This window comes from Osmerus eperlanus, chromosome 20 (assembly GCF_963692335.1).
Source record: "Osmerus eperlanus chromosome 20, fOsmEpe2.1, whole genome shotgun sequence".
Lineage (NCBI taxonomy): Eukaryota > Metazoa > Chordata > Actinopteri > Osmeriformes > Osmeridae > Osmerus > Osmerus eperlanus.
Genome location: NC_085037.1, coordinates 902,288 through 928,477, shown reverse-complemented (window position 1 = coordinate 928,477; position 26,190 = coordinate 902,288). Strand labels below are relative to the sequence as shown.

At 45.3% G+C, this 26,190-nt stretch overlaps 1 protein-coding gene across 1 annotated transcript; it reads left to right on the top strand.

The window, feature by feature from the left end:
* The first annotated feature begins 2,498 nt into the window (after nt 1-2,498).
* On the top strand, nt 2,499-19,314 carry LOC134040879 (angiopoietin-2-like). Its single transcript, XM_062487034.1, has 9 exons — nt 2,499-3,510; nt 7,167-7,322; nt 8,065-8,186; nt 10,684-10,895; nt 11,163-11,287; nt 14,396-14,497; nt 17,065-17,231; nt 18,199-18,329; nt 18,799-19,314. The coding sequence occupies exons 1-9, from the start codon at nt 3,196-3,198 to the stop codon at nt 18,957-18,959; spliced, it is 1,491 nt and encodes a 496-aa protein (XP_062343018.1). The 5' UTR covers nt 2,499-3,195; the 3' UTR covers nt 18,960-19,314.
* Nucleotides 19,315-26,190: the final 6,876 nt, after the last annotated feature.

The window sequence follows — 26,190 nt, the reverse complement described above, 5'->3', positions numbered from 1 at the left end:
CACACAAAACTACAGCAAGTTATACAGTATACATATTTCATTATTTTCTATGGATAGTTAATCTATGAGTTTAGCTGTTGGTCTTGTCCATATGGTGATGCCATGCCTAGGGAACATCTAGAGTTACTTGATGCATCTTATGTCAGAGTAACTTAAGATTTTTTTTTTATTCCACTGTGTGCTTCAACAGTTTTTTTTCTCCTCAAGATGAAAATTGCCTCAAAATAAATCTAATACTATGAAATGTGAAAAATATATGTGTAGCCTACATTTACTGTAATACAAGCCATGCAGGAGGGCGAGATTCTGAAACAGAATGTTACGGTGTCAGTGAGTTCCAAAAACCAATAATTCTTATACAAAGAGGACAATCCTTCCTCCTCCAACCACTGTACAATGTTGTCATGTTCAATCCATCTAGAAGCAATCTGAATTGCAACATTGTTCTTAGTTTACAAACATAGAATTCTGTAATGGGAATTTTCCCAATAAGAGTTTGGGGAAATATGAATATTGCTTTTTAACCAACTCAGTGTTATCAAGAGATGCGATATGGAACATGGCTTTTTGGGGCAAAGTTTAGACTATGGTCTTGGAAGTGATTCAGCAAATCACTCAGTCTGGAGAGTATCTCTAGGCCGTTTAATATCGAGACCCAATGTGAAAGTTGCCACAGTGTTGTTACAACGTTGGTAAATGGGTTGAAAAGTGATTCAACAGTGTTTCTGGGGAGTCTGGGGAGAAAAATCACGTTTCATCATAACTTATTCACTACCTCCTAGAACAACGTTATCATCCCAGAGCATCATGCACGCAAATCAATTGTCTGTCTCTGTAATAAAAAAAAACTAAGATTGGGTCCAGGTCTATTTCAGCGCGTTGTGAACGCGCTGTTCACAACGCACAGTGGATATCTCCCGTTGACGACATAACCGGCGCGTACGTGTGTAATCAGTATAACCGTGTCTGACGTCTGAATAATTCCGTGCACAAGTGCTACCCAACCTCAGGGTCGACTCGACGGTTATTATTGAACGAGTTTCTGTGCTGCAGATCAGCGTCATTAGCACGCAGAATGAGGTGAACACACAAGGGGTTCAGAGAGAAGCGCCGGTAAGACGTGATCTGAACGGTGCCACGGTAGGCCTATTCGTTTGTCTCATCACGCAACGGGAAGATTTGGGTAAACCAGGAGATATAGAAGGAGAGACTAAAAAGACATGAAAAGGGAGGTGGGGGGGAAAAGAAAAGCAGAGAGACTGAGAAAGAGAAATACCTATAGAAAGTGAGTAAGACAGAAAGAAGAAAAAGAAAGAAAGAAAGAAATGGAGAAGAGCGAGAGACAGATGCCTCTACTGTAGATGGATAGAAAGACAAAAAAGAGAGAACGGTAATGAAGGAGATGCAGGACTGGAGGCCATGAATCCATGGTGGTGTTGGCAACTTGATCCTAAGTAGACCCAGAGGATTAGGTCTACATGCACTCCTCTCCTCCTGCAATAACAACTCGTGATGTATAGTTCTGCTTCACTGGGAACAACAAGGCCAAGGTCTCTTTGAGATTTAAGAGTTAAACTTATTAGCAAATAAACATAAAAACAAATCTTAATCTGGATATGGTTAAACTTTTTTAAATTAGATTTTATTTATTAATTTAACATATTTTTACTTCCCCACATTTAAGTTCATAAAACAAATATGTACATCTGGTTTTAAATATTAAAGTCAAAGTTGAAGTAAAAGTCAGTATTATATTACAACCAAAAGGTTACAAACAAAGTGTAATATAAAATTTAAATTGTCCATCTATTGTGTGGATACGTTTTATTGTTCAGAAGGAGGATTTGTGGAGTTTGGGGAGTTGTCCTCCCTGCTGGGTTCATAATGGTTCAGTCCACACAAACATGTCTCTGACCAGACCAGCACTCTCCTACAGGTGGTGACCAAACCAATCCACAGGAGGGGGTTGTGACAGCAGACAGAGAGAGAGAGAGAGAGAGAGAGAGAGAGAGAGAGAGAGAGAGAGAGAGAGAGAGAGAGAGAGAGAGAGAGAGAGAGAGAGGGTGAGAGATAGAGGGAAAGAAAGCAAGAAAAACAGAGAGAGAAAGAGAAAGTGAGGGGGAGAAATAACGAGCAGAGAATGTTCCCAGTTGTTTCTATTGTGGTGGTTGCAGTGTGCATATCTGTGGCTTCCTCTTCTAACCCCTCTGTTACGAAGGAGGGAGGGAGAGTTGGGACGGTGGAGGGATGTAGAACAGAGGGAGGGAGGCAGGGAGGGAGGGAGAACAGAGGGAGGGGGGAGGGAGGGGGAACAGAGGGAGGCAGGGAGGGAGGGAGAACAGAGGGAGGGAGGGGGGAGGGGGGAGGGAGAACAGAGGGAGGGGGGGAGGGAGGGGGAACAGAGGGAGGCAGGGAGGGAGGGAGAACAGAGGGAGGGAGGGGGGAGGGGGGAGGGAGAACAGAGGGAGCGAGGAAGGGAAAGGGGCTGTTGAGTGATTATGTGCTGAAGTAAGGAGGGGGTGTGTAGAGAGTCATACACTCTCCAGTAACTTTAAGAGCCCTGCCATTTCAGCCAACATCCCCAAACCAGCCACTCTTCTCCTCCTCCTGTCCTCCTCCTGTTCTCCTCCTCCTCCACTCCTCCTCTCAGCTCTCCATCCAGGCAGAACGGACACCACAGCTGGAGTAAAAAGAGAGGGAGACGGAAAGAAACAACCAGAAGAAAAGAGGAGACCAGAGGCTAGATAAAGTACTTCTCAGCCTGTTTCCTGCAGCGAAGCTCTGCTGGGGGCAAACAGGAAGACATCCCGTCTCCCTGCAGCCGTCCAGCCCCGGCAACCGTCTGTCTGTCTGTCTTCCTCACTCCCTGCCTGCCTGTCTGTCTTTCTGCCTGTCTGTCTGTCCTGACAGCACACAGCGGGGATGATGGAGCACTGCTGAGTTTTGGAAAGGACCGCTGGATGCATCGGCCACAGAAGAGATACAGGACTACACTGGAGGATACACAGCAGCCAGACAGAAGCCTGGTGTGTTTTTAACAAATCGAGAAAGAGAACGAGAAAGAGAGAGAGATAGAGAGAGATAGAGAGAGAGAACAACTGAGTCAACAGAGACTCAGACAGTAGGTGCACACTCACCGGACACACCTTCCCCACCCCTCAACCCTCACCTCTCCCCCTCCTCCCCCTGCCCAACATGGGCCTCCCCCTCGCCCTGTCCCTCACCTACCTGGTCTACCTGTCGGCTGTGGTGATTGGTTCAGAGCGGCGCCCACATCGTGTGCAGCACGGCCCCTGCAGCTACACCTTCCTGCTGCCCGAGGTCGACCACTGTTCGCCCCTCAAGGACTTCCGGGTCACCAACTCCCTCCAGAAGGACTCTCCCCCAGCCCCAGCCCCAGGCCCAGGCCAACCTGAGGGGGGTGGTGGCCAGCCACGGCCCTCCTGGCACCAGAGAAAGCTGGAGGTCCTGGAGAGCACCACAGAGAATAACACACTGTGGCTGCAGAAGGTAAGGTACCTCAGGGGCTGGCTGGGGGAAGGGGAGGTGTGTATTTGTGTTTGTGTGTTTAGTGTCTTTGTGTATATGTTGGTGCGTGTGTTTGGTTTATGTGTTTGGTGTGTTTGTGTGTGTGTTGGCTAACAATAACTGGTATAGTCTTCTCAAGGGTCCTCTCTTCTCCTCTCTTCTCCTCTCCTCTCCTCTCCTCGCCTGTCCTCTCTTCTCCTCTCTTCTCCTCTCTTCTCACTCTCCTTATTCTCTCTCTCTTTCTATCTCTCTCCATCCTATCCATTTTCAGTTTTTTTCTCCTTACCCCAACTCCTACCTTCACTCTCTCAATCTCTCCATCCTCTATCTCCCTCCCTCCTTTTCCTCTCTCTCTGATCCTCCTCTCCCTAGCTCTCTCCTCTCGCTATCTTTTCTCCTCCCTAGTCTCTCTCCCTCCTCTCTGTCTCACCCTCTCCTCCTCCAGCAGTCTGTATGATGTAGTGAAAGCCATCATCATACAGATGATGACTTGATAATGATGACACAGACTTCTTAGTAGAGTTGACAAGGCCTCATCAGTAACATTTCTTAGTGATCATTTATAATAAACTGGATACTCAGTGTTCTTTTGACCTTCTGACAATGTGTGTGTGTGTGTGTGTGTGTGTATGTGTGTGATAGAAAGAGAGAGAGAGTCTCTATTTAAGACCGCTGGGTAGCCAGGAGTCCCTGTAGCATGAGAGGAAAGACAAGACGTTCAGCATATCAGCCAAATATGCATCAGACCATTAAACCAGTAGTCTTCCTCCGCCACACATACACACACACACACACACACACACACACACACAGACAGACACGCAAACAAGCCTCAAAATACTGTTTCAGTTCATTTAAACAAAAACTGGTAATTGATAGCTTTCACAAGCACAAACTTGCCAATGAACCATCTATTTATATTTTTTAACACTTCTGAACAATTCTAGTTCACGGGTCATCTACCTAGTGTTATATCTGTTATTGTAATGAGGGTGTGTGTGTGTTTGATTGTGTGTTTCTAAAATAGGGAATCGGAAGATAATCTTGGAAATAGTCTTGCTGTACAAATGCAGACACACACACCCAAGACTGCCCCCCCCCACACGCACACACCAACACACACACACCCCAGACACCCACACACCCACGCACACTCACACACAATCCAGCATGTTACTACAGTGAGTTCTTAAATCAGGGCTGCAATATTCAGTTTTAAGAGTTCCAGATTATATTAGTAGTGTTCCAAGAACACAGCATTGTGGGATTGTTCCATCCTCCCCCACACCCCCCATGTGGTGTGCTTTGCTCCCCCCAGCAGCTGTGTGTGTGTGTGTGTGTGTGTGTGTGTGTGTGTGTGTGTGTGTGTGTGTGTGTGTGTGTGTGTGTGTGTGTGGTGTGTGTGTGTGTGTGTGTGCAGTCTCTGATGTGCTAAATGTTGGTAGAGTTAATTGTATCCTGCATTAGAGTCTGGAGATTAAGGAGATTTAAGTGGCCTGCTTTGTTCACATAATAATTAAGTTAATTTCATTAAGACAATATTTCTTTTAAACTAGCTAAATGCACTAAAAGCTTTTAACTCTCTCTTTCTGTCTTTGCTCAACTCTCTCTCTCTCTATCTCTCTTACACACACACACACACACACACACACACACACGCGCGCACACACACACACACACACACACACACACACACACACACACACAGTTGCAAACTCCCATGTCTGTGTAACTCTTACAGATAGAGAACAATGATCCTATTGACTCAGCAAATGAAAACATCAAGTGGTGGATATCCTCTAAACTGATTTACACCTCTGCTATCCATTTATATTCCTGCTCAGACAGAATTCTTTGTGGGCCTAATGCTAGAGATTTACATACACACGCACAAACACACACACAGAGACAGACACACACATAGGATCTACTAGCTGGCTGTGTTTCTGACAGCAGGGGAGGGAGTTTGTATTGACCTCAGGGACTGAACTACATCATGTACTGTGATGGAGACACGCTGGGCTGTGTTCTGATATCTGTGGAAGAGGAAGAGGGAGGGAGGAAGGAGAGCGAGATAAAGATAGAGAGGGAGAGAAAGATAGAGAAAGGGAGCGAAAGAGTGAGGGAGACAAAGAGACGGAGAATGAGAGAAAGATTGAGAGTGACAGAAAGATGAATAGAGGAAGAGAGGGATAGAAAGACAGATATATTCCTCCCTTTTGAGGTTTGAAGGCAGAGGGTAATCCACTACTAATCTCTTCTCCCAGCTCTGCTCATAATGTATTTCTTTCCTGTTCAGATGTCTCTATACATCACAGTAGCAAGGATATATTTAGGTTTACAGAGAGAGAGACACAAAAAAGTGAGAGACAGAGAGAAAAAGAACAAATTATAGAGCCAGAAATGACTCCAAAGTCAACAATTTTATGCTGATTTATCTTTACTTTTTCTTGTCTTAATACGGATTGATTGAAAACAGAAGGCGCTATTGTGGCCGGTGTCTATTGTGCTTATAATTACACTTCTCAGAATAATACAGTTTTATTGTGAAAACCAATAATCATAGCCTTGTTTGATTGAATACACTCACCCCTCATTGCTGTGGCTAGCCAACTATTAGCAGAATTATTCTGAAGAATATTCTCCTTTTAGACTAAATTTGTACATCTTCTCTTCAGAGACATAAATATGAATGTGTACCTTACAATACCCAGCCCTGATTTATTGCTAGGTTCCAAGCAGCTCCTGCTAGAGTGAATTCCATAACTCAGCAATGGAAACGTTTGAACAAAAACACCAGAGAGTGACGTGTGGATGAGTCTAGCATGTTCTGTTCTCACAAAGTAGCCACATCAATAAAGAAATCTGTTTATGGCCCTGAGACGGATGGGCCTCTATTTTTACTACTCCTATAAAGTACAACAAGTTTCGGATTGATTGAGGTATGTATGTGTGTGTTTTCTGGATTAGGAGTGTGTGTATATGCGTGTTATTGTATTGTGTGTGTGTCCATTGTGTCATGTTCCAAGCCACTCCAGTATAAAGCAATCAAGCGCAATATGAAAGGTAATTAATGAACTCCAACTCCCACGTGCCCTTGCACCAGCAGGACACACGTGTGGAATGCTGTGCTTCCTTACTGTGTTATCAGGAGAGGGATGATGAATACAGTTAGATAGAGCAGGGATGAATTACAGTTCAGATGATATTTTGACAAGCCAACTGAACCTCCACAGGCAAAATGTGACTAACTCAGCAGGAGCTTAGTAGCTCCTCTGCAACAAGGACCAAGCAGGGATGACAAGGATGTGTATGTGGGGCTCCTGGGTGGGTTACGAATCCTGCTCATCTCAACGAGGTCATGTTCCATCCTGCAGTGTTGTGCAGTGTACAGTGTGTTGTGGGTTCGAGTTCCACACCCCACTGCTGGTTCCACGCCTACATTACTGTGTTTCCTCATGGGTTCGAGTCCCACACCCATAAGTCAATAGGCTAGTGTAAATGGAATGTATAGGTTTAGATAAGTTATTGAATGCAAATGTTAAGATAATGGTAATGGAATGTAAAGGTTTGGATAGAAGTCTAAATTCATAAATATAAATGGAATGAAATGGGTTTCCTGTGTCCCTTGTGAGCAGCTAGAGAACTACATCCAGGAAAACGTGCGTTCCAGGATGGAGGAGATGAAGAGGAACGCCGCCCACACCCAGACGGCGGCCATGTTGGAAATGGGAACCAACCTCTTGAGCCAATCAGCTGAGCAGACCCGCAAACTGACGGATGTGGAGACCCAGGTCAGCCAATAACAAGCAGCCAAGTGGAAAACAGTTTGGTCTTGTAACAGTATTAACATATTGTTACTGACCTCTAAGTAGCTAATGGTTAGGTAACGTTAGCAACTGTAGCTTAAGTGTAAGAAACAACTCTAAAAAGCTTACAGCTTGCTAATTATACATCAACTGATTCTAGTGTGGAAAGAAGAGTTAAAATTAACAACAAAGTGTTAATTTTAGTGGCTAACAATTGCTAAAATTATAGCAACTTCAATACTCAAACTGCCTACGAGGAAGTTATCATATGTTAGCAAGACTTTAAAGTCACAAGTTCAATTGAATCTGATGGGTTATGTACTTTGGGAAAAGGCCAGACACAAGTTCAGGTCAACAGTTTGTGACCGTCTCTTTGTAACAGGTGATATTTGGGCTGAGTAAACTCTGATTGACGTTCTAGGTCAAGCTAGGTGACTGACAACTAGCCAGTTCAAACACAAGTCCCCACAGTACCACAACACAGATGTGGCTGTAGATATGCCATGGCTGTTATTACAGATTGTTTTAATCCCTCACAATTCTCATTCTATGTAGCTTTAGCATCCTTCTCTCTCACTCTCCTTTTGTTGTTTTTTTTCTCTCTATCCATCTCTTACCCCCTCCATTTATACCTCCCTCCCATAATATATTCATCTCTCTATCCCTCTCTTCCTTCTTCCATACCTCCATACCTCCATACCTCTCTCCATCCATCCCCCTCTTGTAGGTGTTGAACCAAACCAGCAGGCTGGAGATCCAGCTGTTGGAGAACTCTCTGTTCACCAGCCGCCTGGAGAACCACATCCTGCTGCAGACCCAGGAGATCTCACGACTCAACCACAAAAACAGGTAAACGTTTGTGTGTGTGTGTGTCTACATGTGTGTGTGTGTGTCTGCATAGGTGTGTGACTGTGTGTGTCTGCGTATGTGTGTGTATCTGCACAGTGTGTAGAGAGTATGTGAACTGTGTGTTTGGATGTATGTATTTTTGTGTTGTACTCTTGCACACTCTTTATTGGTGTGCAAATTCCTGTGTGTGTATGTACTTTACGTGTATATTCTCACTTGTCTGTCCTCGCCTGTGTGTTTGTACATTGTTGCCTGTGCTTGTGTGTGTGTATTCTCAGTTGTGTTTTTGTGTGTTCTTACTTGTGTGTGTGCGTTATATATTCGTGTGTGTCTACATTATCAACTGTGTGTGTGTCTGTATTCTCACATGTGCATGTGTGTGTATACTTGCGTGTATGGGCGTGTGTTTGTGTGTGTAGAGAGTGCATATACTATGTCTGTCTATCTGCTTGTTTATCATCCTAGCCTCCTGAACAAGTTCTGGATAATTGACTTATCTGGCCCGGCCAACAGTTGCCCATCTGGGTCTGTTTGACCCTTCGCCCCCACCGTACATGCTTACACCAGGTTCATGATGCGTCAGTAGATGAAACAAGTAAATCTTGGCACTGGGTGGTGACAGTACAGAAAAGAGAATACTTGCAAGAGAAAGAAGAGGAGAGGGGGAGGAGAGGGAAGAGGAAGGAAAAGAGAAAGAAGAGGAGGAATGAAGAAGAGTAATGAATCTCTGGTTGCTTTTCAGAGGGGCTACTGTTGTAGCCTCGGGGTCTGTGAGTGAGCTTTGATCCACCGCCCACTCAACAAGAAGAAAGAGTTCGTTTTTTCAACAAATGACATGCTAATCTGTGAGAACTGTTCTGGTAGTGTACTACTACTGGTAGTGTACTACCAGAACATGTGGACCTATCCCTTCCCAAGGCTGAGAGAGAGAGAGACAGAAGACAGAGATAAAGAGAGAGAGAAGGAGTAAGAGGGTGAGAGAGAGAGAGAGAGAGAGAGAGAGAGAGAGAGAGAGAGAGAGAGAGAGAGAGAGAGAGAGAGAGAGAAGGAGTAAGAGTGTGAGAGAGAGAGAGAGAGAGAGAAGGAGTAAGAGTGTGAGAGAGAGAGAGAGAGAGAGAGAGAGAGAGAGAGAGAGAGAGAGAGAGAGAGAGAGAGAGAGAGAGAGAGAGAGAGAGAGAGAGAGAGAGAGAGAGAGAGAGAAAGAGAAAGAAAGATGTCATGTTAAAAGTCTGTAACGTTCTAATGAGCAAAATGCTTTCCCAGCTTCAAGCGTCTTTAGAAAAAGTCACAGGCATGCTTCACTCAGAATCTGAAAAAAACATAAAAAACTCGATCCTCTTTAAACAATTGAAACCTTCCTGGATCATGACATCATCTCCCCCTCGCCCTCGTCCAATCACAAGTCAGCACATGCCGTGCTTCACGGTGGATTGGCTCGCCAAGTGTTCTTACACAAAGACAATGTGAAATAAAAGTGCCATTGAGATCGATATTCACAGAGACAAGTGTCCTCGGAGGGTGTGAGCAGAAATGTGTGTGTGTGTGTGTGTGTAGCGGTGAGAGATGGAGGGAACGTGTTGGAGAGCGGGGCGAGGGAGCGGAATGCTGGGAAGTAGCTTGTCCAATCAGGGCGGCTGGATTGTTTCAATAAATAATGGCCACAGTGTCGTTAGTCACAGCTATAAAGATCAGGACGGGGATTTATGATGTTCATTTGCAGCGAGCAATAACATGCACACACACACACACAGCCACACACACACACGTGCACGGACACACACACATACACATACACGTGCACAGAAACACGCACACACACACACACACACTGTATAAACCCAATCTCTCTTCGACTCCATTCACAATATAATTCTCTCTCTCACTCTCTCACACACACAAGATGGTGGCTTGTCATATCCCTGCCTCTGGGTGGTGATTGAGAGGCCTGCTCTGCAAGTCCATCTGCAGACACTACTGCTGTACAGGTGTTTCTGTGGTGTTGAATCAATGAGACTCTCTCCTCCCTCCATCACTCAGCCTTCTTCTCCATCCAGACTGGCTGCTCATTCTGTTGTGTGCCCTGTGCTGCAAAAAGGAAATGGATAAACAACAAGGTTTCCTTTAGCTTTCATCTCCTCTCCTCTTTTCACTCCATCACTTCTCTTGTTTCCTTTACTGTGTCCTCTCCTCTCTTCTGTTCTCCTAATTATCTTTCCCTCCTCATTCCCACTCCTCTCCAATCCTCCCTCTTCTCCTCAATCCCCACTCCTCTAATTCTCTCTCCTCCCCTCAATCCCCACTCCTCTCCAATTCTCTTTACTCTCCACTCCACTCCCCTCTCTCCACCACCTTCTCCTCTCCTTTACTGCTTCTTCCTCTTTTTGCCTCTTTTGACCTCACACCTCTCCAATTCCCTCTCCTCTTCACTCCTCAATCCCCACTCCTCTCCAATTCTCACCCCCCTGCCCCGCACCTCCACCCCCCATGTGTCCCCCAGTCTCCTGGGGCAGAGGGTCTCCTCCCTGGAGGCCAGGCACCAGAGGGAGCAGCAGGACCTGATGGAGCTGGTGGAGAGGCAGAGCTGGCTGGTGGGGCAGCTGCAGGCAGGGCTGGGGGCGTCCAGCCACAACAGCAGCCTGCTGCAGAGACAGCAGGCCTCCCTCACAGACACCGTGCAGCAGCTCCTGGCTCTGGTCACACACTGCAACGGTGAGACTCTGGGCTGGGGATGTGTGGAGGTCGAGGAATCAAGCTGTTCTAACTTCATACATGCTGCTTATGCATATGTTAAATCTTGTTAGATCTAAACATGATTAAAAGAGTTCAGTTGCTCAAATTACTTTAAATTGATGTGAACATTATATTGTTTACAGTATATTAACATTACTGTTTAATAAAAGTCATTTGTCATTTCTGAAGTTACTAAGGTTGATTCTTGCTGATGTCTTGATCAGAATGTGAATCTTGTTGTTCTAGAAATCTCCAGCCCTCCTATAGAGGAGGAGTCCAGTCTGAGGGACTGTGCTGAGCTCTTCAGGTCAGGGGTCACAGAGAGCGGCGTCTACAGCCTACGGCTCCCCAACTCCACACGCACCGTCAAGGTCAGAGGTCAATCGTGGACCCAAACTTTTAGTCTTTGACATAAATACACTGTATTTGTATATACTGTATATATCGATATATCTATCAATATATTGCTAAATCGATAGATAAATAGATGGAATAGATGGATGGATGACACACATCCGACAATGTCATGGTGGAGGTGATAGAGGTCATACCTTATTCAAATAAACTATTTGTGATTCCTATTTAAATCTTCAGGAGACTGCTGAGTCACAGCAACTTTATTGAACTCCTGACGAAGGGAATCATGTTGTTAACATACTGTGCAACCAAATGTCGTTCCTTCTTTGATATTAGTTTGTCCACATTTGTCTTTCTTTTACCTGAAAACAATTCAGGTAAAATTGGACTTTTTGATAACCTTTTATTACAACATGAGCTTCCAAAACAGTCTATTCTAGGTGTTTTGATAATGCACACATACGAAAACACACACACAATCTTTAGCTGGTGTATTGTTTGTGATACGGCCACGTGGAATGCTGGAAGGTCAGGGTATGTTTAGTGTAATGCAGCGCTAGCAGAGCTGTCTGGCATCGAGGTGAGGTGGAAATGCCATGTCGAGGTTCAGGAATCTCTCATAATCAGCATCAGGAGCCTCAGGGCCCCACAGTGAGGGATTGTGCATCTGAATGCTAAGTCCCATTAGCTTAGGAGGCCCTTTTACTGACCTGGAGCAGCCTTGGCTCGCTCACACAGAACTTGCATCACCAGCTACCCACCAGTGGATGACCCTTCCCCCCCACCCCCACCCCACCAACCCTCACATTTCTGGCTGGAACCACTTCCTTATTAGAGTGAAACACAATGTCTTTCTCACAAAAGCCTTCTCTCTCTGTTTTCCCTGTATCGCTTGCCTATCTATCTCTCTCTCTCTCTCTCTCTCTCTCTCTCTCTCTCTCTCTCTCTCTCTCTCTCTCTCTCTCTCTCTCTCTCTCTCTCTCTCTCTCTGTGTCTCCCTCCCTCCCCCCCTTCCTCTTCTGTTTCCTGTGGTCACAGCAGCCAGTGTTTGGCAGTACTACTGTGTGTTTGCTGCCAGCTGTGGAGCCTAGCAGGTTTACATAGATGCAAGCTGGTACACACTCGGGCCCTTGGCGCGGCCAAACTGGGTGGTTATATTAAAGTGGGGCAGGTTAAATTGCCCTATTTTTCTATTCAGGGAGAGAAAAAGAGAGAGAGAAGAGAGAGAGTCTGTGTGTGTGTGTGTGTCATTATGTGTGGTTTGCAAAAGGAGCCAGAGACTAAATCACATATTTGTGTGGGCTGTAAATTTGGCCTGATGTTTCCACAGTTTGCCTATCCTGTGATCAAGTCATTGATTTAAACATTCTTTGGAGGAATCTTCTAGATTTCTAATAGAAGCTCTGGTCCATTGGACTCATGAGTTTCATAAGTTCTACTATAGGGGTTCTGTGATTTTTCCTTGTTTTCCAGTAGCAGAGCTTATTTTTGATAGAATAAAAATCTGACAGTCTGTTCCACCAGTGAGTATTATTGTCCAAACAATAAGACCATATTTGAAAAAGGAGTAATAACCCCTGGTGTCCCCAGTGAACCTACAGTAGCTGCAGACAGTTACCAGGGGGAAAACATTGAATGGCAACACAGGACTTTCTGTCAGCATTTAAATTGTGTTTCTTTTAAAATATGGAATACTCTGTATTAGTCTGTTCAAAATCAGTCTCATAACCTTCTTAGGGAATTGACTCTCAGAAACATCTATTTGAGTCCTTGGTTTCTGAACAGAGCGTGTTGGTTTGGTGGCCAGAGCACTGGGTGAAAATACAAATGGAGCCAAAGAATGATCACAGAATATTACTTATTTTTTCTCTTTAGCTTTCTGTGAAAAACAACAATAACCCTGGTTTGACCTTGTCTGAAGGATCTATTTTGTAGAAAAGAGCTAGAAAGCTTTCAGATTTTTGCCGTGTTGGAAATTCCCAGCGGAGGGCGTCCACTCAGCAGTACCTGTGTGTCAGAGTTTTGTCACCAAAGGAGGACTTGGGCCCTGCATGGACGTGGGGAGGTTCATTAGCAACCCTAAAAATAAAACGTTTTTATTTCTGGGAGAGGGTCAGTCTTTTTACGTTCTAGATTCTTGTCAACCAAGTATGTTCCTCTCAGTTTGAAAGACCCGCTCTAATATTTAAACCTTTACTTTTTTGTTGAAGTGAAAGCATTTACATTTATAAATAAATGTAAATGGACTTTTTCCCAATCCTATTTTAATCCTTGTATTAACAACTTCTGTTCAACTCCAAGTTGTTTTTCCACTTTACACATGCAGTACTACAACTCTCAATATCTCAATCATTTCATTGTCCAGAAGATACTGTCACTCTGTATATTTGATGAATACAATAGTTTGCGATTACTTTGAAATGCGTAGGAAAAGCAATACCTCAAAACAAACACTTTCAAGCCATCAAGAACACACTCAGAACAGAGTTTTTCCACTAACAGGCAGGGCTGGACTGGGACAACAAATCGAAGCACAAGTCGAACGCACCTATTATGATTCAAGGGAAGGGGGTTCCTGGATTTGATTGGGTCAGGCCAGTGCCAATAAAGAAAATTAACCAATGGGCTGCTCTCAGTTCTCTATAGGCCGGCCCGACCAAAATGTTTTTACCAATGGGCCGCTGTCGGTTATTTTTGGGCCGACCAAAAAAAACAAAAAAAAAAACATATAAATTATATCGGAGATTCGGCCCAAAAATGCGTCGGCCCACCGGGCAAATGAACAGTGATTCATACACTGTTGCATGTGAGTCCTGAGAGAGACTGAGATGTAGCTCTATTTTCCCCACTGGGCAACATTTCTCTGTCTGCCTGAGAGATGAATAGCTGTGATTCATTAGTGTTCGTCCTTCCAAACACATCTACATAGGATGAATGTGTAATCAGGTTGAACAGAAAACATACAGTGATCGATTGGGTGACTGAAGCCAGGATTTCTCTCTCTCTCCCACTCTTTCTATCTCTCCTTCCCCCCCTTTCTTTCTTTCGTTCTTTCTCTCTCTGTGTTCTCACCTCTGCAGGTGTTTACAGGTCTAACCAGAAGTGTGTTCTCACCTCTGCAGGTGTTTTGTGACATGAAGACGAGAGGAGGAGGCTGGACGGTTCTACAGCATCGCAAAGACGGATCAGTGGACTTCCATCGTGGCTGGAAGGACTACAAAACTGTACGTTTACAAGGACTACAAAACACATTATGATATATGGTATATTTTAAAATATCTAATATTAAGTATTATAAAACTCTGTTTCTAATCACAAAACAACACTGCACAAGACATGTAAAACAGTACATTTGAAAATAATCTCAGGGGTGTCATTCAGAAGGATTCACAATAGTGTACATCAGAGATGAGTTGCCATGGAAATACAGAGACAACCATTACGACATGCATTTTCCACCCAACAACCAGGGGCATCAAGAATGTTTCCACAGGCTTCAAACACTTAAGATTGAATCACAAGAGCATCATTAGAGCACAGCAGAGTATCAGAGACTGAACACAGCAGAGTATCAGTATCAGTGTGTCTGTCTGTGTGTGTGTGTGTGTGTGTGTGTGTGTGTATGTGTGTGTGTGTGTGTATGTGTGTGTGTGGGCGTGGGATACTGACAGGCCCACGATCCCCAGTGACCTGTGGTTGTTTTGATTGGCCGCCCGTGTGTGTTCCTCCCTCCACACTCCCTGTTTATACACCTGCTCTGTCCTCCCTGTCTGTCCTGCCCCTCCCCTCCTCACACACACACACTCACACACACATACAGTACATACACACACACGGTACATAGGCACACACACACACACACACACACACACATACAGTACATTCACACACACGGTACATACGCACACACACACACACACACACACACTCACACACACACACATACAGTACATACACACACACGGTACATACGCACACACACACACACACACACACACTCATGCATTCTCTGACACAAGGCACTTACTCAAATACTCCCATCACTCACATAGCAAGAGCAACTGATTTTCAAAGACAGATTAAGTGGCTGTTAGTTATACTTATGTTATTCAAATACGTTAAGTATATAGCAACCTCTTAGAGTATTTACCATGGACTATATCTAAGGAAATATGAAAAAATGTTGACTAAGTGATTTTCTCTACCACAACAAAAACAACATACCTCCACATTTCATTTGGATTTAAGTGATTAATAACAAAAACAAGATGGTTTTACCACTGCTGTCCCTCCTGAAAGAGAGTGGTTAGTATTCCTCCGACGTAGCAGAAATAAGCAGGAATGTTTGTGTGTTGATATCCACTTCTCTGTGCCTGACTGAAATAACAGCCTGTGTGTACAGGAGACCACTCTGCCTTGTGATTGAACGACCAGACGCAATTTGTCTCTCGTCTTTTGTAGCAGATAAATGAACACAGCCTGCTAGAGAATGAAACACAGTGTGAACAGAGATCTCCAAACTGCTTTTCCCCATGTTATTTTTCATTTTTTTCGTAATTTTTTCTTATTCAAGATCAATATTTTCTGAAGTGAATGATATATATTTGGCTGTGGCAGTGCAGTGGGAGGGCAGGGGCTCTGGTGATGCAAGATAACGGTTGGTTGATGCTGCGTGTCGACGTTCAGCTAACGTTTAGCTAAGTTTAGCCAAGGTTTTTCTCTGCTGTGTGTGTGTGCGTCTGTTGTAATGGACAATTCTGAAGACACTGTGCACTCAAATATTCAAAATGCCGGATTAATACAAATTCTTTATTCAATACCGTGAAATACTTATCAGAGTACTCTGAGACCGATCTGCTGAAGGACACGTAACGCAAATGTCTTTCAGCCGAGTGATAAAGACCCCCAAGATGAGCCTTTAAATTCAAACAAAACTTTATACCAACGTAACCATCATCAACACACAAACATAAGACAATAACACAAAACCACCTGTCCATGTGATGGGATCACAATTAGCGTATGCCCAAACAACGTCTCACAAGTTCTGATGCCCAACCTTCAGATTTGATATTTAAAGGACTACCCTGGAATTTGTCAAGCATCTGGTCTCCCTAGGCAACAGCCAATCAATCAATATAGACATTGGATAACTTTTTCTCCACAATGAATGTCTTATCAGGTTACAGGTAAAGGTAATCCAGCATCTTCTCATCAACATATTCCCAAAAACTTGTTAACTCTTAAATCACCTAGACTTCATGTCTTCGGATTTCACCCACTGTTCAAACTACCCGATTGTATCAAGAATCTTGGATAGAAGGCCGTAAAAGATTCCCACCCATCCCCAAGGGTCAACTGTCCCACAGGGTGGTCAGCACCGTAGGTCAAACAAACATTCCTCTTAATCTTTCACCCCCTCTTGACTTAACTCCGTGTCTGCAAATTGTAAACTATTCCCAGAATATTCCTTAACAATCAACAAAGGAGCTTACAGTTCAACCACAATTAAAACACATCCATTTCAGATTTAACATTTTGTGTTACATCTTGGCATCTGTCATGTTTGTCTGAGCTCTCTATCTGTCTTTGTGTATGATCTGTCTTTTTCTTCATTCCATCTATGCTATCTATCTCTCTCTCTTTCTTTCCCTTTCTCTCTCTGTCTCTCTACCTCTCTCTCCCTGTCTCACACACACACAAACACAGATCCTGTGTGACACTAGATGTCTCCCGTATGTCTTTATGCAGGCTCAGTTTGTCCCTCCTCTCTCCCTGTCCCTGTCCCCAGGGTTTTGGGGACCCCTCTGGAGAGTACTGGCTGGGGAATGATGTCATCCACCATGTGACCATCTCCCAGGAGTACAGTCTGCATGTCCTGCTGCAGGATGGAGAGGGGAACCAAGCCTACTCACACTACGACCACTTCTACATAAATGGAGAGGACAAGAACTACAGGTACCAGAATGTAACTGGGCTTTGCAATCTGTTACTGGAGAGTGGGGAAATGGTTGAGTCTATGGGCTTACGTGTTGGAGGGACTGTGGCAGGTAATGACATAATGCATTCACATCTCAATGTGGGAAAGTCGCGCTGTAATCTTCAAAGTAGTTTAAGCTAACATAAAAAATTATCATCTTCAAACTATCAAAACCACATCTTTGTGTCAAGTGTCTGATTGTACGAATTACGTGTAAAAAAATCACATTTATTAAAAATCTTGAGCAATACTGCAGTATTTTGAGTTTAACACAGTCACTATGCCATAATTTTATGTACATGGAACCACAAAAGGGGCAACTGTAATTGTGAAGAGCTTTAAGAGCCCTTCACTTTCCAAAAGGCATAATTCCAAAGTAATATACTTCACAGTTGGCAGGAATCTCTCACAATTAGGGACCATTATCCAGAGTTTTTCATTGCCTGTCGGGAGAGGAAGAGACAGAAAGAAAGATAGACAGAGATAGACAGAGAGAGGAAGAGAAAGTGACATAGAGCAAGAGAGAGAGAGAGAGAGAGAGAGAGACAGAGAGAGGGAGGAGGGAGAACATGAACATGTATACATGAAGTTACATTCAACAGCTACTGCCAACTTTTGAACAGATGACTAAGTTTTGAACAGTTGGAGGACCTACTCTCGGCCTAGCTCCTCTGTTAGCTTAGCACAAACGTCTTTGTGGAGTTAAACGTATTAAAGTGGGATGACTAGCCCAACTAATGTACTTTTACATGGACCAGCTAGCTTACTTGTAATGTTACCCACTCTCTCCACCCTTCCCTCCTCACTCCTCCCTCCTCCTACCTTCTCTTAATCCCCCTCCCTCCCTCCCTCCCTCCCTCCCTCCCTCCCTCCCTCCCTCCCTCTCTCTCTCTCTCTCTCTCTCTCTCTCTCTCTCTTTCCCTCCCTCTCTCTCTGCTCTACCAGCCTCCATACCCAGGGCTTCAGTGGCACAGCAGGCAAGACCAGCAGTCTGACCCACCCTGGTACCCCGTTCAGCACCAAGGACAGGGACAACGACTGCTGCAGCTGTAAGTGTGCCCAGATGGCATCAGGAGGTAAGGACTGTTGTTTGATTTTAAACCCACTAATCTCCTCATCCCTCCTCCCCACTATTCAGTAAGACCTCTATCTCACTCACTTTCTATCCATCCATCCCTTTTGATCTATTCCTCTATCGCTCAATCTCTCTATCCTTCCATCTCTATCCCAACCATCCTTCTGTCTCTCTAAGTCTCTATTCCTCTATCTCTCTATTCTCCTATTTTTATAATCTATCTCTCGATCTCCCTATACCTCTATGCATCTTTCTCTCCATCCCTCTATCCCATATCTTTCCATCCTCAATTCATGCTTCTCTTTATTATCAACCATTCTTTTTCTCTCTCATTATCTGCTAACCTTCCATTCAACACATCATGTTATATATGATTAGAGTGATCAAGGCTATATATTATGCTGGAGTTATCTAATGTCCGTCTGATTGTCTTTGAGCAGCGTTTTGACCCCTGACCCCTGACTCGTCAGGTTGGTGGTTCGAAGCCTGCGGGCCGTCCAACCTCAACGGGATCTTCTACCCCGGAGTCTCCAACATGGTTCGCTACAACGGCATCAAGTGGTACTACTGGAAGGGCCCGGGTCTGATGGCTACCATGACGACCATGATGGTCCGCCCTACAGACTTCTGATGGCGCCGGCTGATGATGTCATATCATGCAGCGGTGTCTGACATTGAACATTTTCTGGAAGAGAGAGTTGATGAGAAGCTGAGAGTTGATGTAAGAGTGAATGAGGACTGGGGATGCACAGGAGACTGTAAGAACACACTGTTGTGTTTCTGGTTATTAGTGAAAGTACAGTCTCTTTTATGTATTCTTCTTTGGTTCTTCATACACAACATGAATGTTACAAACAAGTCTCTGAATGTTGCCAGCTAAACCGCAGAGATTCTCTCATTCTTATGAACCTTTTTATTTCAAAGAGATTTACCTCCTTATGCTAAATTAAAGGTGGTGTATTTTTAGTAAGTTTATTCAATTTCCAAAGCAGAATTATTTTAATAAAAAAGTAATAAAATCCATATTTTCTGGGTTTGGCGTGGTCCACTGTTGTGTGTACTGTGTCACTGTTTCTCCGTTGTTGAAGTTACATAGAACACGTGTAGCACAAGTAGCAACCCCAGGTTGTAGGTCTTATTATAAACACTCTTATATATCATACAACCACCATCCCTGAAGGGAACTTCAGAATGTCTACAGTACATTTGTAGCAATAGAAACCTCAACATAGAATTTTGTCTAAGGCCTTGAAGAACCATTTAGGGTTCTAAATAGCCCCCACAGAGCTGAAAGGGGTTCCAAATGGAACTTCAGTTTTCCAGTTTTGTTCCAAAATGTTCCATATTCCCCCAATTTAGCGGTAGGCTACATTGTGCCTAATCTCTCACAGATTCCTTGACCTGGTGATCCGCTACTCAATCAAGTCCCAAAAATATTAACCTCTGATTGGTTTACATAAGAATAATTCATTTGATTGCTATGCATTGTAAAAACATCACCTTTCCACATACAGTAAAGAGTAAAGACACTGATATACTGCACATCACACCAAGCTGTACATTGGCCAAGCTGGCCCTCCCTGTTCCTCTGGGTTGATGTAGCACTCCTTTAGGGCAGGGAGATGAACGTGACGATAAAACTATTAAAGATACAGTTGTAGTTACTGAATCTCCCCATATCTCACAACTTCATTTAATGTACAGCATGTATAAATATACGACGCAATCACAGTGGAATTTGCAAAGGAACTGCATAGATCATCACAACAGCCTCGTTTGCTAGGGGGATATGAGTGAGTAGGACAGTAAGTAAAGGCGCCGATTTATGTTTTCCTCCGTGGGTGCTCACGGGCACACGCCCTTTACAAAAAAAAAAGTTGTAAAAATGTTTTCGCATTTCAGAACCTTAGGAAATGGACAGCGGCCACCACGAACACACGCCTATTAACTCGATAATAAAGCCGTTAAGTAGGCTATCTTTTCAACTCAGGACAGCGCCACTTCTCACTAATACAGATAGGTTTGGAGATGAAAAGTTGAACTGACACGTAACCGCAATCAGCTTTGTGGGAAGTTAAGAATCATGTTTCATTTTAAATGAACGTAGCCTCCTGGCAGTCTGGCACACGTGGTGATCGAGCTCCGGAGCACCCACAGTATCGGTGCCTGTGAGTCTTAGTACCCAAAGGCAAATGAAGACATAGTGTGTGGACACACACACGCACACACACACACATACACATCTATATGCACGGTTCACCACACTAAACAGGTTTATTATGCCCTCCCCAGATTGGTATCCTCATGGACACATGCTGCATCGATGGCCGGGCCCCGTGGTCTCTGGGTCAGATCCAGCCAGGTCAGGGTGACGACCCTGCTGGAGGTGACGACAGCGTGAGTGTCTCGTCCATCGACCAGGACTGGCAGGTGTGGGGCTGACGGCGGTTCGTGGGTCAGCAGGTTGATGTGGTGATGGACCACTAATGCAGCGGTCCATCACAATACGGTCAAGCACAGTGGGGCCTTCTCCAGTAGTCAGCCCACTCTTGGTGAGCTGATCTACCTGGATGACTTGGCTGTGGAGCGGCCCTCTGGGGTCGTACTCCCAGGTGTGGAAGCGCTGGGCTCTGCCCGGCAGGCTCTGCCCACTGGGCTAGGGGAGTGGTTGTGTTCTGGTCCAGTGGAGCGGTCGAGGTTGGACCCCCTGCTCATGCCTCGCTCCTCTCCTGCTCCGCTCTGTTTATTATTGGGGTTATTTGTTGGGCTGATGTGTGTGAGTGGGATACTTTGAGTATGTGTGTATGTGAGCGTCTTTGTGTGTGTGTGGGTGTGTGAGCAGCATCAGTCCACTTGGTTCTGTTACAAGAGAACCTAGAACCACGTCTGACAATGTATCTTCTCGACCAAGACAGATGAAGAGGAGGAGAACAGGAACAAGGGGGAGAATGAGGAGGAACGCATGCAGAAAAAGGAGGGAAGAGAAACCGATGGAGGGAAGAGGAGGAGGAAGAAGAGAGGAGCCAAGGGGAGGAGGAGAGGAATGAGGTGGAGGAAGAAGAGGAGCAAAATGTGGAGGAAGATGAGGAGTAGAGGAATGAGGTGGAGGAAGAAGAGGAGGAGGATGAAGGGAGCAAGGAGAGGGGAAGAGGAGTAAGATAGTCGCTAAGAGGTATCCTTAGTGTGAACATGACATCTTCTACATGCTACCCTTCTTCAACAGATGGTTCACTAAAGGCTATGGAGGATGAGACAGAAAGAGAGAGACAGAGAGGTGAATACCTCTGGAAAACAAGACATTAGTGCAGCTTATAGTGAAATGTACATGAAAACGACCACTGTCTTGATATGTGTGTGTGTGTCTTGGACAGTGTGTTGTGACAACCACACTGAGAGAGAGAAGATTCAGTCAGCAGGGTACCATCTCTGGTAGTGGCTGGGTCAACCTGAGGTCTCTCCGATGCTGTGAGCGTCTCCTCTGTGGGTCGTGCACTCTGCAGACATGACAGAGCTTCTTCTACCTCCGAGGAGGGAAAGGAGGAAGAGGAGGCCCTGGGGGAGGGGGCAGCACAGGCGTCTTGGTCTCCCCTTGGCTGCTGTCCTTGGACAGTGGACTCCCCTGGCCAGAACCGGTGAGAGACGGAACAATCCTGGCCAATTAGCACTGAGCCAGGAAGACCCCGCTCCCTGCAGGTGTAGCACCTCCAGACACGGCCTCCAGACGGCCTCGGGGCTGAGCAGGTGTTGCCTGGGTGGTGAAGGTGGTGATGCCGTTGGTGGGCTGGACAAACCAAAGCCCGCTGTGTCTTCCTGGACTCTGCTCGACCATCATTTCCTCTGTTACCTGGAAGTTCTCCAGCGTCTGGAGAAAGTGATCAATGTAGTTCTGCTGCTTCTGCTTCTCCAGGTAGGTGATATCGTCTTCCAGCGTCAGCGTGGCGAGGACAGTCACCGGGGAGGCCCTCAGGGTTGATGGGGTGATTTGTGTCACCAGTTGAGAGAGGAGGTCCTGCATGGGCCCCAGGTCCTGGTCTGGCTGGGTGTGGGCTTGAAGCAGGCGTGCTAGGGAGCTGTCCATCTTCCTCTTCTGGCCTGAGCTCACTCCGATCCTTCTGGGCTGGGTAGCGGTCTCAGGTGCCCTCGTGCTCCTCCATGTGAGGTAATCGCACTGAGACCTGTATGTGTAGCACAGCCAGATAAGAGGAGTCGGACACAGGAAGTCAGGTTTGCACGGCTGGGCATTTAATGAACAGTGAAAAACCAAAAGGAAAACTCAAAGGTCAGCGGTCTTTAGTAGGATTGTGGTCGTTGGAGGTTCTTCTGCCTCTGGAAGCTTCTCTGGGATGTCTCTGCCTATTCCTGCACTGTGGACATAGAAAGAACAGGTGAGTGCATGTTTACATTGTGTGGTGCTGCACACCAGCTCTCACTCCTCTGCCCTCAGGTAGTGTTCTCTCCCTCTGAGCTGCTGTGGCTCTGCTTTTGTAGGCAGTGACTGATGAGGGAATGAGGTGCAGCTGTGCTGTGCCCCAATTATGACGAGTGGGGAACTTGAGGGGTGTTGAACTTGGAGAGCTTGGGTGCTGGGTGGGGGCGCTGTCCCTGGTGCTGAAGGTACCATTGGTCCATGGGTTGCCACAGTGTGTGAGAGGTTGAGAGACACCAGAATGGAGTGGGGGAGGAACATCATTTGTTAACTCTTCATGAAGCTCTAAGAAAAAGCTTGAATTCCAGCAGAACACAAACTCTTATTTTACTAAAAATACAAAACCGATTAAAATTAGCTAAATGTTTTAAATCATCATCTAAATGTCAAAAAGTGTTGATCAACTTTGACATCTTTCCGTTCTGCTTCCTAAACTGAGAGCTTTTCTGTTGTCATACCAACGTTCGGATTCTCATCTCTCCATGTCTTCTTCAATATCTCTCCTGGATGGTGTCCTGGGGGGATCTCCTCCCAGACCTGGATCAGGGCATCAGTGACCTCCTGGACAGTCTGTGGTGCTGCTTAGTGGCATCAGATGCACCCATACATAACGTCCCAGAAGTGCTCAGTTAGATTCAGGTCTGGGGAACATGACCCCATGAGGGTCAGTCAATGTCATCAATACCTTCGTCATCCAGGAACTGCCTTCACGCTCTGGACACATGAGGAGGGTTATTGTCCTGCACCAGGAGGAACCCAGGGCCCACTGCACCAGTGTAAGGTCTGAGGATCATCCTGGTACCTAACAGCAGTCAGGGTACCGTGGGCTAGCATGTGGAGGTCTGTGAGACCCTCCAAGGTTATGTCTCCCCTGACCATCACTGACCCACCGCCAAAGCAGTCATGCTGGATGATGTTGCAGGCAGCACAACGTTCACCTGGGCGTCTCCAGACTGTGTCACGTCTGTCACGTGCTCAGTGTGAAGCTGCTCTCATCTGTGAAGAGAACAGGGCACCACTGAAGGACCTGATGATTCTTTCTATTTCATTTGCACCAAAACCCTGATTCACAATCTCTTAGGATTCCTAACAGGGTAGATTGATATCCCTAAAGTTGAATTGACTTGGTGTTGATACTGTTCATAGTGTCTGTGAGGATTACGGGTTCCCTTAATGTTTTGAGTACTGTACATCACTTTAAAGTGCTTTTACTTTAAAGCGATTTAAATCAGTGGACATTTATTGAGTTTGATTGATTGGACTGATTGCGGAGATTGACTTATAATAATGTATTGATTAGACTGAGTCATTTTCTCTCTCACAACTACCAGTGAGTAGTGGTCCAGTCCAGAGATGACAGCCATCAAGAGCAGATTCCATCTGAGATGTCTGTTTGTCTCTGTGTTTAATTGTTTTTCTTTTGCTTGTCTGGTCAGTACACTACAACATGATGGTCTACAAGTCTGTCAGCTCTTGAATCTAGACTCTTTAATTCCATTACCTTCTGCAAACAGCCTCCACTGTCTATCCCTAGGAGGCAGAAAGTTAGCGTAGAATGATTTGTTAAGCATAATTGATGGCTTGATGTGTGCATGTCTGGGATCCAGAATGATGACTAAGGAAGGCACAGACACACACACACACACAAACACACACACAAATACACACACTGTCAGAGATACACACGCAAATGTTGAGGGAGCACCAACATCTGTGACTGTAGCTCCTAAAAGGACATTCATTCATTCATTCCATCTCTTTTTTTCTTTCTTTCTTATCTTCTTTTTTTCTTTCTCTCATGCATGTACACAAACAAACTCAAACACACTTTTGTCAGGAATAGACAGTTGGATCTAAACACACGACACAGCACAGGAAAAGGGAATGGAGTAAGGGCTGTTTTAATGAAGGGTTGGGGGGGTAGGAGAATGAGGGCAGGGCAAGGAGATGGTGCAAGGCAGGCAGGGAAGGTCGGCTGTGTGGGCAGATTGGTCAGGGGGGATGGCAGGGGGGAAGACAGGCAGTTGACAGGAGTTGTGGATATCGTGTAGCGTTTGACAACAATCTGGCGATGAGTGGCTGGCAAACCGATGTTGATAGGATGGATATTCTGGAGAAGGCAGGCCGGAAGGAGTCACGAAAAAGGAAAGGAGTTGACTTTTGTTTATTAGTCGAGCTGCCCGGATCAAACAATCAGTTCAAGACAAACTGATGGCATGAGTGAAAACTGTCTCTCAGCCATGCTTAAATACATGAGTTGGACAGTACAGATATAGAATGCACAGAATTGCTTCCTTAACAGGTCTTCAGTGGTCAGTGTATTGACACACTAGAACGTTCAGCAGGTGAAGTGGTCGTTAATCACATAAGCCCTATTTGTACATGATTTTCCTTACTGTCTCCCCACTGTCTGGACTGCGTGCTATATTCTGCTCAGAGGGGGCCTCACTGCATGACCTCTTGACCTTACAAAGGCTCAAGCTATACATGTACACAGAAAATCTGCCTTACAGATGTCGACAACTGCAAGCTGATGAGGAGATGAAAAGAGAGAGAGAGATAGAGAGATCTATGTCACCCCTGTCACTAGGTACATTATACCTTTGTCACCCAGGTCCTGCTTCATTATCCAGCCAGCCTCTCAGCATGGTGCATGTCCCCTAAGATCTCAGAGGTCACACAGCCATGTCTGGGGTACATCTGAGGTCATTTCTGGTGACACAACAGCCCTGGACTGTAGAACTGTGTAGAACTTCCAGAACTGTGTCGAATCTGTGGAACGTTGTGCCTGTGTGTTTAGGGAGAGCCTGCCTGCCAGTGCCACAGACCTCAGTGAACTGGTTCACCCGGGGTCCGATGAATAACACCCTCCCCTGCCCCTCACTGGGTTAGATCCGAGGTGTGGACTTGACCTTTCATGATGTATTTCAGATATGATGATGTTGTTGTTGCATTGTGTCCTGTTGAAATACTGTTTATTGGCACTAACCACTGTAATACAGTCAGAACTGTTCTAGATCTAGACTATGTGCTATACTTACTATATTGTTTGTGCTTTTCGTTGGATAAAAGTGTCTGCTACATGAATGCATGTAAATGTCCCCTAACACTTGTCACCACCTCCCATAACCACAAGTGTGGATGTGTTCAGTAGGCTTCACATAAGTAACAAAGTGGGTACACTGAAGTTCATTTACTGTATGTCGGTTATGGAGCCCCACTCCCACACAAAACAGGGTGTCATTTATAGTAGCAGTTTCACTCTGTCTGGAACCCAGACCTTGATGTTCTGTAGGCCTGCTGCCCTGCATGGTTGAGTTCCTCCCTTCTCTGTGGTGGAAAGCCCCTGCCTGCCTGCATGGTCAACAACAGCAGGTGTAGTGAAGCTCCCACAGTGAGTGATGGAGTCACATCGCCCCCTAGAGGGGAACATGTG